The sequence below is a fragment of the Carassius auratus genome, chromosome 12 (genome assembly GCF_003368295.1).
Source record: "Carassius auratus strain Wakin chromosome 12, ASM336829v1, whole genome shotgun sequence".
NCBI lineage: Eukaryota > Metazoa > Chordata > Actinopteri > Cypriniformes > Cyprinidae > Carassius > Carassius auratus.
The window spans coordinates 18,233,549-18,247,400 of NC_039254.1; the positions used below are offsets into that span (position 1 = coordinate 18,233,549).

General features: G+C 33.7%; 1 protein-coding gene across 3 annotated transcripts in view; it reads left to right on the top strand.

Annotated features, from left to right (window-relative positions):
• Window positions 1–7,897: 7,897 nt before the first annotated feature.
• Window positions 7,898–13,852, top strand: part of pemt (phosphatidylethanolamine N-methyltransferase) — a 58,321-nt gene continuing 52,366 nt past the window's right edge. The window contains exons 1-2 of one of the 3 annotated variants that reach the window (XM_026277417.1): window positions 7,898–7,976; window positions 10,461–10,550. In XM_026277417.1, the coding sequence (XP_026133202.1) occupies window positions 10,461–10,550 (90 nt within the window). In that variant the 5' untranslated portion in view covers window positions 7,898–7,976. Of the gene's footprint in view, window positions 8,130–10,460; window positions 10,551–13,852 lie in introns of all 3 variants that reach the window. The other 2 variants (XM_026277416.1, XM_026277418.1) reach the window with 2 other exon arrangements.

A 13,852-nucleotide genomic window follows, 5' to 3' on the forward strand; every position in this document is an offset into this window, starting at 1 on the left:
AAATTAAATCAATATCTAATACAATGTCAGATGGTGCATTGGTCAAAATGCTAATTTTGAATGTCCCTTGCAAGCATTTTCACTTTGATTGTATTTTTTTCAAATAGCGCTGTGCTGAAAACAGAACAGAAGTATGTGTGACGTCAGATCTGGAGGATCGGAGGATGCTGAAACAATGCTTTTTATAGTTCCTAATGTTTTCTTTGTCTTCCTCCTTTCTTTGAAACAGGCAGAGTTTCTTCCCCATTGATTTCTCTGGTGTTGTTGAACAGAATGGAAGAAAATATGCACACTGTGATCCAGAGAGATGACAGAAAATGGACAGCAGAAACACAAATGGGGTGCTTTTTCCGGTGGCCTTTTTTAGAGCATCAGAGGCATGTTTAGAGAATTGTTAGATATGAAAAAAATAACATCGCATGAAATGTACTGCAGGTATACTTTGGGATCAGCAAGATTTTTTATTTTTTATTTTTATTTTTAGAAGTCTTTTCTGTTCATCAAGGCTGCATTTATTTAATCAAACTCACGGAAAATAAGAGTAATATTGTGAAATATTATTGCAATTTAAAATAATGGTTTTCAAATTTTTAAATACTTTAAATATAATTTATTCCTAAGATGCGATGCTGAATTTTCAGCATCAGTCTTCAGTGTCACATGATCTTCAGAAATCATTCTCATATACTGATTTACTGCTCAAGAAACATTTCTGATTATTATTAATGTTGAAAACACTTGTGCTGCACGATATTTTAGTGGAAACTGTCAAAGAAGAAGTTATTGATCTCATAACACAAAACTAACCTCAGGCTGTTGTCAGGACATCTTGATTGATTTTTGTTCAATTTCTTTGTGAGTGTGTGTTGTTTGTGCACATTATCAGCTTCTAATAAGCCTATATACATGTGATACATGCATATTGTAATTTAAAGTTGGCGTGAAACATGCTTGAAAACTCATGCATAATGGTTGCAGAGGAGCTACTGAAAGCTTTTAAAGTTTGATTATATTTGATTAAATAATGTGTGTGAAAAAAAAAAAATCCACTTCTCACCACCTGAAAATTAGCATGCATTTACAAAGAGCAGATTTGTGCATTTGTGCAATATCCCCTTGGTTATGACCCATAGTTCTTTATTAATGTGTGGTGGTTATAAATGTGTTATGGTCCTGTCTCATAAAGAGGCAGCAATGCCGCTGACGTTCGTTATGCCTAAGGATAGCAGCTTGCGTTCTTCCCTGTAACCATGGCAGAACCGCTCATCATTTCCACAGCAACCTTGAATCAGAGAGTATAGCGTAGAATGAGATAAACAAGAGAAAACGCTGCACTTAGAGGAGAGTGAATGAAAACAGAAGGGCTACATCTTCATCAGTCTGTCTCTGTACTAAAACACAGTAGCTGTCTACGTAGGCATTCAAAAAAAAGTGCAGACTTTTAAGATACCGTCCTTTGATTAAATGCAATCCTGCATGTACCTCTCACAGAGGGAACAAACCAAGAATGAAAATAAACACACTTTCATTTACTACTGTGTTATATTGATAAAACAGCATGCAATCTTGTATAAGAATTCATATTTCAATAATTGTGTGTGATGTGCATTTTTAATGGAAGCTTCCAACATGTTTCTTTTTCTCAAAATACTGACTGTTTAGTTTGCATTTCTAATTTTATTTCTGAAATTTTAAAATTTTTCTCACTTTTTTTTTTTTTTTTTTCAAAATTGTAAGATGTAGCTACTTTAAAGGAAAAACTACAAGATATAAACTTTATATATGACACAATTCATAATTCTGATTTTTTTCACCAATTCTGATTTTATATAAAAAAAATTATTTATGAGACAAAAAAAAAATTGCAATTCTGATTTTATTTTATTTTTTCAATTTATGAGACAAAAAAAATTTTTTCGTATTTTTTTAAAACAAGCTTCTGTCATTTGTGCAAACTAGGCTCACTGAAAAAAAAAAGCTTTTATGCAAAATTCCAAAAATATCTATAAAACCAATTCACTGCAATTTCCAGCTTATTTAAGTAAAACACCAACAATCTTAATTTCCTTTTGCATAGATCACGATTACTGTGTCACAGTATCAATTAATAAAAACTCCTGGTCAAACAAGACTATGTTATGCGCTCAAAACAATATTACCATGGTGCATGACATTTTGACATTTGCATCTCATAACCAGTTTTGCTTTTCTGATGAAGTAAATTTGCTGGTTAGCACACCCGGTGCATGACACTTATAATGTGAAGCACTCGGATACGAGTCTGTTAAACATGAGTCATGATATGAGCGCTTAGACACTTGTAGAAGCAGGTTGCTTCAGCAAATGTGTTGGTTTTTGTTTTCCCTTTAGTGTTAGGTGAAGTAAAGTTATTTTCAAACACGATAGAGCTTTAAGTGCTTTTTAGATTCACATTCATCACATTGTTTTTTACGCCACTCACTGGACATTTAATTTTAATAGTGTCGCAAAACATGCAAGAAAAAACAAAATATCATTCAACAGAAAAGTCACCATGCACATGCATGTGTTTTTTATTTATTTTTATGAGCTTAAAAAGTGCAAGTAGACCTCCTTCACTTTTCCAGGACCAGAATATTTTCTATTCTCTGTCACGTTTCATCTGTCTTGTCTCGTCCTGCTACCTGTGCGCATTTACCCTCTGCAAAATTACAGCTATGAAGCCTGAAGTCTGTAAAAACTGAGAATCAGACACAACATCAGCGACTCTCACAGACAGCGAGATAATAACAGTTTGGGCTCAGCTCGTGTCTCACGTAAGCGTGCCACCTGTGGCTGATGATTCACACACGGGTCAGAAACACACTCTCATCTTACTCTGTATATTCAGCTGATAGCGACACACACACTGTGCAAACTGCATCACAATATTAACAGCCGTGTGTTAGAGAGCCGGATCCCAATGGACCGATCAGTGGGAAGTAATTGGATCCGTACAGAGAAATATTCCAGTCCGGCAAGGTTTGAACTCGGCGATCCTTCCCTGCTATTCCAAGTGTGATGCAAACACCAAAAAAAAAAAGAGTTCCCTAGAGGATTTTTTGAACATGTATAGCTTTTTGGCACACATTGTTTGGTAACACACCGTACAGGAATGGTTTCCTAGGTACACACTAATGATGTTACGTTGACAGTGTGTGTGTGTGTTACTTCAGCTGGTTGCTCTTTATTAAACACAACAGTATTCCTCTTATTGCATTTTTTACTTCCAGGCAATAGACAAAAATAATATGGCAGCTTGTAAATATTTGTGCAAGAAATTTTGAAACAAGTATGAATCCAAACTCCATGTGAGATTAGACTTTTAGACTGGTTTACTCACTGAATAATCTTTAGACATGTAAAACGTCCACATTTCGCATCATTATTTGGTGCTTTAATAATATAATTGCATATACGTGCCGTCATTGTCTGATTTTGTAAACGAACTAGTGAACTGAACCAGTTCATTAAAACGAACTTTCTAAAAGAATCAGTTCATGGAAACCAATCTGTTTTTCCCGTTTGTATGAGGCTCTGGACTACAGGTGATGATCTTGTAAATAACATTGAGTTTCTTGCACAGACTGATCATTTCACTTCATAAGACAACAATAAAACCAGATTTGCTTTTTTTTAATCGCCATGACACACAGCTTCTGACATGCATTTAATGAATCACAGGAGCACTGTGTCAGCTGAAAATCTTCGTTAGTTTATACTACTGATGGAGAAATATGATGTGATTAACTGCAAATTTTGGTGTTGAACTATACTATTAAACGTGTTTTGGATGTTTTGCTTCCACTAGTCTGAAAAAGAAAAAAGAAAAATGCCAAAAAGACCCAAGTCTCAAAACTGACCACTGTTTTTTTTTTAAATGATGGGTTAAAGAGGCTTGAATGATTCATTTCTGTGCAGTGGGACAGTATGACTACAGCAAACAGATCATGGAGATATATGTACAGAAACATTTTTCATGCTTAATCAAAAGTCAGGACTTGTCTTTCTGTTTTAGACTGTCCGATGCATTATCGAGGACAGACACAATGAGCTGGACGTACCCAAGGGTGTTCACAAACAAAACTAGATTAGCACTGGAATAAATAATAGATAGAAATATAATCTCTAAAGCAGTCGCTTGTCTTGTGCAGAAGCACAAGAAGCACATTTGTTTCATCATGCATTAGAACTGAAAACATAAGGAAGTGGTTTAAACTTAAGAAAAGACTAATTAAAACTTAATATAAAGAAAGACATGAAAGCTGAGTAACTAACTTTACAGCATTCACTATCCTTGACTTGTTATTGTCAATGTTAAAAACTGCTTTGATCACAGCAATGAATTACATTTTAACATATTCATATATAAAAACTGTTATTTTAAACTGTAATTATATTTCACAATCTTTACTATATTTTTGACCCTTGAGCCTCGGTGAGCAAAACAGACTTCTTTTGAAAACATTAAAAAATCATAATAATTAATTTTTGACTGTTACTGTATAGATTCTACATGTATCATATCATAAAATGATTAAATTGAAAATCTGAACATTAAATCAAAACATTTGCTTTTAGGCATAGTTCACACAAAAATAAACAAAGATATTTAATTCTTAGTCCATTTGAGGAATATCAATACACAAACCACTGCCACTAGCATATACAGTTATGTCTTATTTACAACATAAGGTATGTTTGCAATTACAATTGGGTTGCTCAGCTCTGATGAAATGACTGATTTTGGTGCATCTGGACACATCAGGACCCCTTTCCTGTTTTCTTTTAGAGTAACACCATGCTACACTGATTTCATCTGCAATGCATTCATTTTCAGTTTTCAGTTCAAACTATGTGTTGATGTTTTTTTTTTTTTTATAGAAATATGTGAAAAGCTCAAAAAAGTATTACTTTTCGCCGACCCCTCAATATTCCCAGAAGAAATGACTTGGTATGTTATTTTTCTGTCTATATTCAATTCGTTGATCAATGTGCACTGTTAATGTTTTGGCCTCTTTGAGGATCCTTATGCTAGAGAGACACAATTTGGCGCAAGATCACAAAGTTATGGTGGCCGAGAGAGCTCAACACGCTGCAATTTAAGAAAACACATCCAAATCGAAAAAACACCAGCAAAAAAAAAAAAAAACAACTTCTTCATCACCCTGAACATTATCAGGAAGGCTATTCCAGAGTTTGGGAGCCAAATGTGAGAAAGCTCTACCTCCTTTAGTGGACTTTGCTATCCTAGGAACGACCAAAAGTCCAGCGTTTTGTGACCTTAGGGAGCGTGATGGGTTGTAACGTGGTAGAAGGCTAGTTAGGTACGCTGGAGCTAAACCATTTAGGGCCTTATAAGTAAGTCATGATAATTTGTAACTGATACAGAACTTAATAGGTAGCCAGTGCAGAGACTGTAAAATTGGGGTAATATGATCATATTTTCTTGACCTGGTAAGGACTCTAGCTGCTGTATTTTGGAAGAAGTAGGACAACCACCTAGAAGTGCATTACAATAGTCCAGTCTAGAGGTCATGAATGCATGAACTAGCTTTTCTGCATCAGAAACAGATAACATGTTTCGTAGCTTGGCAATGTTTCTAAGATGGAAGAATGCAGTTTTTGTAACATGGGAAATATGGTTTATCAAAAGACAAGTTGCTGTCTAATATAACACCCAGATTTCTGACTGTAGAGGAAGTAACAGTACATCCATCTAGTTGCAGATTGTAACCCAAGAAATTCTGTGTACAGTTTTTTTTTTGTCCAATAAGGAATATCTCTGTCTTATCCTTAATTAATAGGAGAAATTATTTGTCATCCAATCTTTTACATTTTTAACACACTCTGTTCTTATATAATTTAGAAGTTTTATCTGGTCTCGTGGAGATATATAGTTGAGTATCATTAGCAACGAATCCCGTATTTTCTAATAATATTACCAAGGGGCAACATGTATACTGAAAATAGCAGAGGGCCTAGGACAGATCCTTGAGGCACTCCATACTTTTCTAGATTCAATTGAGATGATTCCCCATTTTAAAAGTCAAAATGGTAGCGATCGGACAGGTAGGATCTAAACCATCTTAGAACCTGCCCTTGAATACATGTACAGTTTTGTAATCAATCTATGAGTATGTCATGATCTATGGTGTCGAACACAGCACTAAGATCTGACTTATAAAAAAGGTAAAAAAGCTGTCAAAAATATTCCAATTTGGTACCAATATGTAGACTTCAGGTGCTAACAAGTACATTTAAGCTTTTCATATGCACCTTTAGGCATAAATAAGGCACAAATGTGTAACTTTTGAAAAGGTACCACCACAGTGAGCATTTGTACCTTTGTACCTGAGATTGCATTAAATATATTTATTATGTATATGAAATATGTATAATTTAATGTATAAAAACACTGGACAATAATATTTAATTATTGTGCAATTAGAGAAATATGTTTTGAACTAAAATCATCCTAACATACAAACACTTCTTTATGTCTATCTTAGATACTGAGTCTGAACAGGTTTGAGGTTTATAAAAGAGTAGAAAGGGAAAGCAGGACAGAGGGCCGTGACGCACACTGGACTCAAACCCACATCCCTGTGAGCCGCTCTGGAGCATCAACAGTGACTCACGTACTGGATCATAACGACTCTGCCCTGACTTCTGCTCACATAACCCACTTCACAAAATAAAGCCAACACAAATTATAACAGCAAATTCACTTGAAATACAGCAGGTGTTAAACCAGACAATTTGTAGCTGTAATGTTTGATCTTTTACAGAAATGTCTCACCACAGCATGCAAAGTTATGTTGTTTATATACATAAATAAATAATGTTATATGATTTGCAAAGAAGTGAATGGGTCTTTTGAAATATGTTGTTTCATTCTAGAAGATAATTTAAAAGTGTATATCAAAATAATGTATGTGTTTTTTGTTTTTTTTGGCTGTTGTACTTTGTTCAATCACAGTCAAACATAAAGCACAGTTAAAAATAAATAAAATAATAAGATCAACAAATATACAAACTGAAACTTATGTGAAAAAAACACAAACAAACAAAGTATTTGGGCAGTAACAAAAATTTAGGGGAAAAAAAACAACATTTTTATTTATTTATTTATTTCCCATATTAGTTTTAAGATCAGTATTATATTTACAGTTATACTGGTTTTGCATAATATAAGAATATAGATGTCAGAATTAATAAATTTTGCTTTTCAGAAAAACGTGGGTCTTGTAAATCAAGTTAAATGTCATAATGCAGCACAAAAATAAGTGACGGACACTTGTGTAAAAATAATACATGAAATAAGACACAAAAGTAGTTTCTGAGCATTTTTAGTTTATGAGTTAATAGCATTAAAAAGATAAAAATGTATACAACAGAAAAACAACAACAATAAATAAAACTAAAAAAAAGGGACATGGATTAATTAATGCTAAATAAACAAACAGGCATAAAACCATAATATTAAGGGATTCAGTATTATAAGAAATTGCATAAAAGCCTTTTATTCCCCATTAAAACACGTTCTGTATATGTGTGCTTTCAATTTATTACGAGATAAACATATTCTGAGCCCAGAGTGTACAAGAATAATTACAATTAATTATGCAAATAAATAGGCTACAAGAAAACAAAGAAGACCAGTCGGAATTACATAAAAGGTCCAATCAGAATTCAGCATGAGGAATATTAATACAGTGTTGCCTCGCGAGTGAACTAATAAACAATCATAAAACAAAACCAAGCCAAAAAAAAAAAAAAAAAAAAAAAAATACCATAAAATAAAAATCCCTACAGAAGAAGAGTGATAGTCCAGGGTTTTAATGACCGTCAGAAACTCCATTTCCCAGAGTGCGATGCGACTTAAGCAGGTCGAAGGTAAACTGTCATGTCCGCTGTGTTGGTAACTTTGGCAAGTTCCTCAGCATTTACCATAGGTATTTACGGATATAAAGGTGTGAGTTGTTTACAGTGAATGCTGGTGACATGCTGCTGAAAGAGAGTAGACTGTGTGTTTGAAACACGGTCATTTCATGAGCGCAGACTCGCTGGATTGCTGTGGAGGCTTGAATAACGTGGATTACAGTCAGGTCAGGAAGAGCAGCCTTCAGTGCGCCTGTCTGCTCATGCGTGTGCAAGACAGCGCTCATTTAATCCCTGTCGTTATTGTGTCGTAGTATTTTTCAATGCACTTGTTTGCACAATTCGTATTGTGGAATATTTACATTTCATGCACGTGAGCGCTGATGTTGCACGTGCTGTCATTGGCTTTACAGATTCATTGCAATATGATCTTCTACAATATGAGGAGCTGTTGAGGAAGTAAATTCATCTAAACTGAAGGCTTGCACAGATTATATTTGAAATGCATTCGGATCTGGAGTGCTTGCAGAGCCTAGGTTCATTTTTATGCCTGGACATAATCATAATAATTAATAACTACCGTGTCCAAGCACGAATAGATAATGATAATGAATATAAAATATTACAAATGCATTTCAAACATACAGTTAATATTATTTCACTTTTGTTATGTGTCTGTGTGCAATTTCTCTCTCTCTCTCTCTCTCTCTCTCTCTCTCTGTGTGTGTGTGTACTATATATATACATATACATGAATGTAAATGTATTTTTATGTGGCATAAATATGATATATGATAATCTTTAGAAGATGGTGACAGAAAAAAAAAACTTTAAAAGGCAGAAATTCTTAAAATTCCCGAAATAACTTCTTTGTGCATTTTATTATTATTATTTTGTTTAAAAATAAAAAAAACTGTGAATGTTTAAAAAGTAGCTTAATGTTTTCGTTGATCACAAAACAAAAACATGCAAATAAAGACAGAAAGAAACTAACTTTTCAGAGACTAATAGAGTATGATTAAGTAACTATTTTGAATAAAAGAGCAAAATTAAGCAAGATGTGCAGCGTGATATTTAATTTAATGTCTTTTTAAGGTAACAACAACCCAGAATTGCATTTGTTTGCATATTCACAGATATTCATGTTAGATGAATAAATCCTAACCTCATTTAAACACACCTGAACCAGCTCTTCAGGATCTCTAGAAACTTCCAAACAGGTGAAAGTTGGAGCAGGTATTTGCCAGATCTCAAGAAATCAGAATATGCTTAACCTGGTTATGGCAGTCAGGTTAATGTCTTTCATTACTCTTCCGTAATCAGAGCTTTTTTTGTGCGTGATGTGGGCCTGTGTAATATGTGTTAGTGAGACTAAGAAGTGTAGAGTGCTGAGGGCAAAACCAGTCCCCTTTCCAAAAACAAAGAGCTTCAAACAGAAAGTGTTTTAAAGGCCGCTTTGTTTCTTTCTAATGTCCTGTTGTACTCCGTGGCGTCAATAAATCACAGTTTGTTGCATAATACTAGAATCCCCAGAGGATAAAATGGTATGTGTCTGATTAACTGGATTAAACTGCATTTATATGAACAGTCATGTGACCACATCAAAAACAGTGACCTTGTTGCAGTTTTCAGACGTTCATATGTTTTGCTCAGGTAGCATGTTATGAATGTACTAATAATGGAGTAATAGTACTAATCAGTAATAATGGAGGATCAGCTTTAAAGGTGCAATATGCAACTTTGGCTTCTCTGTCGCTTTCTGTGCTTGTTGTTTTTTTTTTAAAGTGATGTGTGTATTTTCGCTGATGCTATATTTTCAGTCATGTCAATTGATGTGCATAGGTAACTAAGCCAATTGGGTAATTATTTATGAATAAATTTTTCAAGGATGTATTAAATCACAATCTCCAAAAAATATTCAGCAGCACAAGTGTTTTCCACATTGATAATAATCTGAAATGTTTCTTGAGCAGTAAGTCATCATATTATTCTGATTTCTGAAGATCATGTGACACTGAAGACTGGAGGAATGATGCTGAAAATACAGCGGAGCATCACAGAAATAAATTATATTATATATTTAAATTATAAAATATTATTTCACAGTATTACTGTTTTTTTCCTGCTTTTAATCCGGTAAATGCAGCCTTAATGAGCAGAAGAAAGTTCTTAACTGATCCCAAACTTTTCAATGGAGGCACATATATATTTGGTCTGAACAAAAACAGCAGACAGACTAAAAGAAAATACACCTTTTTTTTTTTTGATAGTACATGAAATAGCATAAATACAGTGGTCACCCCTGTCCAATTGATAAACTATTATAAGGCATCATATGGGGGTAAAATAATGATAAAATCTTACTAAAAACTAAATTAAATCTCCCTTGAAAAATGTAAATAAAATGTTTAAACTGAATATGTCATGGCAAAAAGGCAGATTTGACCTAAAGGTGACGTGTTTTTTTTTTCATGCATGTTCTGTGTTTTACCTGAAATAGCATGCAGAAGAGAGCTTACACACTTCTGTTGTGTTTTGTCGTCTCTTTCTGTCCTCAGATGGACATGTCCGTGTTGGCAGACCTGACGGAGCCCCGGTTCTGCGTGGCTGTGATCGCCATCATCTTCAATCCGTTCTTCTGGAATGTGGTGAGTCACTTTATCTGCGTCTCTTCAACTTTAAGGCTTGTGTTTGTGAAGCCGTCCGTGATCTGTGTGTTTCTTGCTGGCTCATGTAATGCGGTTACGTGAGAAGCTCTTTCTTGCATAACATTCGTAAACACTACTCTGATTTCTCGATTTTAAAACATTTGCAAACCATTGAGAACGCTGAATGTTTCTGCTCATTGCTCTTGTTTGAAACAGAAAAGCACCTGCCTGGATTTCTTTCCTGTGTTAATGCATTTTCTTCTGAAGAGTGAGTTACATGGGTTACATCACAGCAATCAACCAGCATTTGCTGCTTGATAATTGGTTGGATTGTGGGTGGGAGGGGCTTTCTCATTTAACAGAGCATTTGATTGGCTGCAAATCTAGTGCAGGATGAGTCATCAACAGTTTTGGAAAGTTTTTCCAGCAGAGAGAGAAAAATAACTTTTTATTTGAATTTGTTCACGTAATTGGTAACAGTTTATAAAAAGGTTCCATTTGTTAGCAATAATTTACATAAACTAACAATGAAAAAATGCTTCTTAAGCATTTATTAATTTCAGTTAACTTATCTGTTTATGTTATTGTTACCACTCTACGATAAGGTTTCATTTACTTAAATTATAGTATATTGTTATAAATTTACTTAAATTTATAGTATAACACTATAAAAAAAGTGAACAAATTTGTAAATAAAACGATTACTCATATGTTTTACAATGAAAGGCCATTGGATTTTTTTTCTACTTTTAACTTTTTTTTTTTTTTTTTTAATTGTGAAATTTATTCGTAATTCTGTGAGTGAAAACTCATTCTACACTAGATTGTACACTCTTTTGTTCTTACACTAATAAACACAAAACAATACTTTTACAGCATAATGTTTATTTCAATATTAACTAATACATTTTTAAATCAAAAGTTGCTTCTGTTAACATTAAGGCAACACACTGTGAACTACCATGAATGTATACTTTTATGAATATTAATTTATATTGCTTATTATTATTTAATTTAATTTAATGCATTAACTTATTTTAACAAATGGGATGTAACTATAAAGCATCACCAAGTTATTTAATTGACCTGAGCTCATATGAACTGATAGTGAACTGTATTTTTATTAACCAACCTTAAAAAGATTAATACTGTAATTTTATTTGATGTTACGTAATGCATTAAACTAATTGGACCTTATTGTAAAATGTTACCAGTTGTTTAATCAGATCATTGAACTCTAATAATAATGATGACTCAATGAGGTCTTTAAAAGCATTTTATACTGTAATGTTAACACGGGGTAATCCATTTAGCTACATTAGAACATGATCTTGCACATTTCTATTGATAATTCACACTTCGAGCACTTTATGATTAGCTATTTTTGGGTATATTTGCATCACGTCCCATAATGCATCATATGTGAGAGATTTCCCTTCCTCTGGTTCACTGTATCTGTGAAGTGAGTTTATTATCTGTGAATATGAGTCATGCTTCATGCTGAGCTGGGCTGTGAATGTGGATAATTCAGATCTGTATGCCATTGTCTGGTAGGAACATGGGACTCGCCTAATCTTTAAGCTGCTGATGATCAGAATCCGTCTCCCAGTGTGGCGTCATTGTCCCGTTCCCAGGTGCATCAGCTTTACGGATGTGCTCACTTCCTGATGTTTTGTTGTCAGCCTGATCTGGTTTAGATTAATGTTGGACAAGTGGTTAGGTTTGGGCTGGTTAGCATGACCTAGTTATCCTCTCATGGTAAACTGGAAACTTTCAAAGGAATATTCCAGGTTCAGTGCAAGTTAATCTCAATCGATGGCACTTTTGTGATAAAGGTGATTGCATTAAATGACTGTAATTTATATTCGACCATTGTGAGGCACTTACAATGGAAATAAATGGGTCCAAGGGTTTTTAAAGAAACTTGTTTCTTATGTATTTACACACTCGTGCTGCTGACTTTTTGTATAAACGCAATATCACACGAGTAGCAGTTTGATATTAGCACGCTGTTATTCTGCCGTATGAACGAAGGTCATTTACGATGACTGCACAACTCAGTGTATTTGTTGGCTGCATCTTACAAGTCGTTGCTGAAAGTAAAAATAACTTCCTTGTTTACAACAGTGTTTCAGTCTCTTTCAATATAAAAGTCTTTACTGCTGAGTCACTCATAAAAAACTTAATGTAACTGAAATCACAAACACACAGAGTTTCCCAATACAAAATACTATTATTATGTACAGATTTCGATTTCGGCCTTCAACTATTATGAAAATAGAAAATAATCGAGATGAAACAATTATTGCACCCCTTTCCAGTGGTGCGCTTTCCCATTTTAACAGGCAAATCAGTAAAATCGTGTAACATGACTTTTGCAAAATGGATTTATTAAAGTTAATTAGCTTTATACATGTTTTTAAAAGTGATAAAGAGAACAGGTGCTGTTTCTTAGGAGGATTTCTGTGTATGTGCTTAGAGACCGAGCACAACACGGACATGTAAAGTCATCTTTTAGCTAAAGGTTCATGCCTAAACAGTCAAATACATGCACAGATGTGTTAAAATGCAGCGCTTAGTGATTATTAATGTACACCTTCATGCAATAAATGAACAGAATAAATGAACAGTTGAGAATTAAAATACATGTGTAACTGTAAATTGGATCTGTGTGGCTCTTACAATGATAGCGGGCAATTCCTGCTGCAACTGTATGCTTGATATTAATCAAAAAAATTATTCAAAATCACACACTGCTCGAGGGACTTTTGCAGCTTAAATGAGATGCAAAGAAGTTTAATTCTTACAGTGAAGACGATGCTGGTTGTACATTTTATGAAATGTAAACATTTATTATTCATTATTGTAGTACGCTGTTAATTGCTTGCGACCTGCATAAAAGAACCGTAAAGCAAAGTTTGTTTTATTTGAATATTTTTTTTTTCTATTGTATTTGTCCTTGGCTTTATATTACCGTCAGATTAATTATTTTCAATAATTGTGGATTGCTTTTTGTTTATTTGTTCGTTAGTTACTAATAGTTACCTGTTACTCTGCTGTGGTATTGAAATTTCACTCGTCTCTACAATGTAGATGGTATCGAAACCTTATTTACAGGAAATATGTATTTGATATCACTATATCAAATATCAAGTATCACATAAATATCACTACATCAAATATCAATTATAATCTTTAAATAAATCACTCAATCATGATTACAATATAATTGAATATCTATATCTAATAATAAAGCTAATTTTAAAATAGGTAGACAATCTTCATTAAATATGGAATTTTAA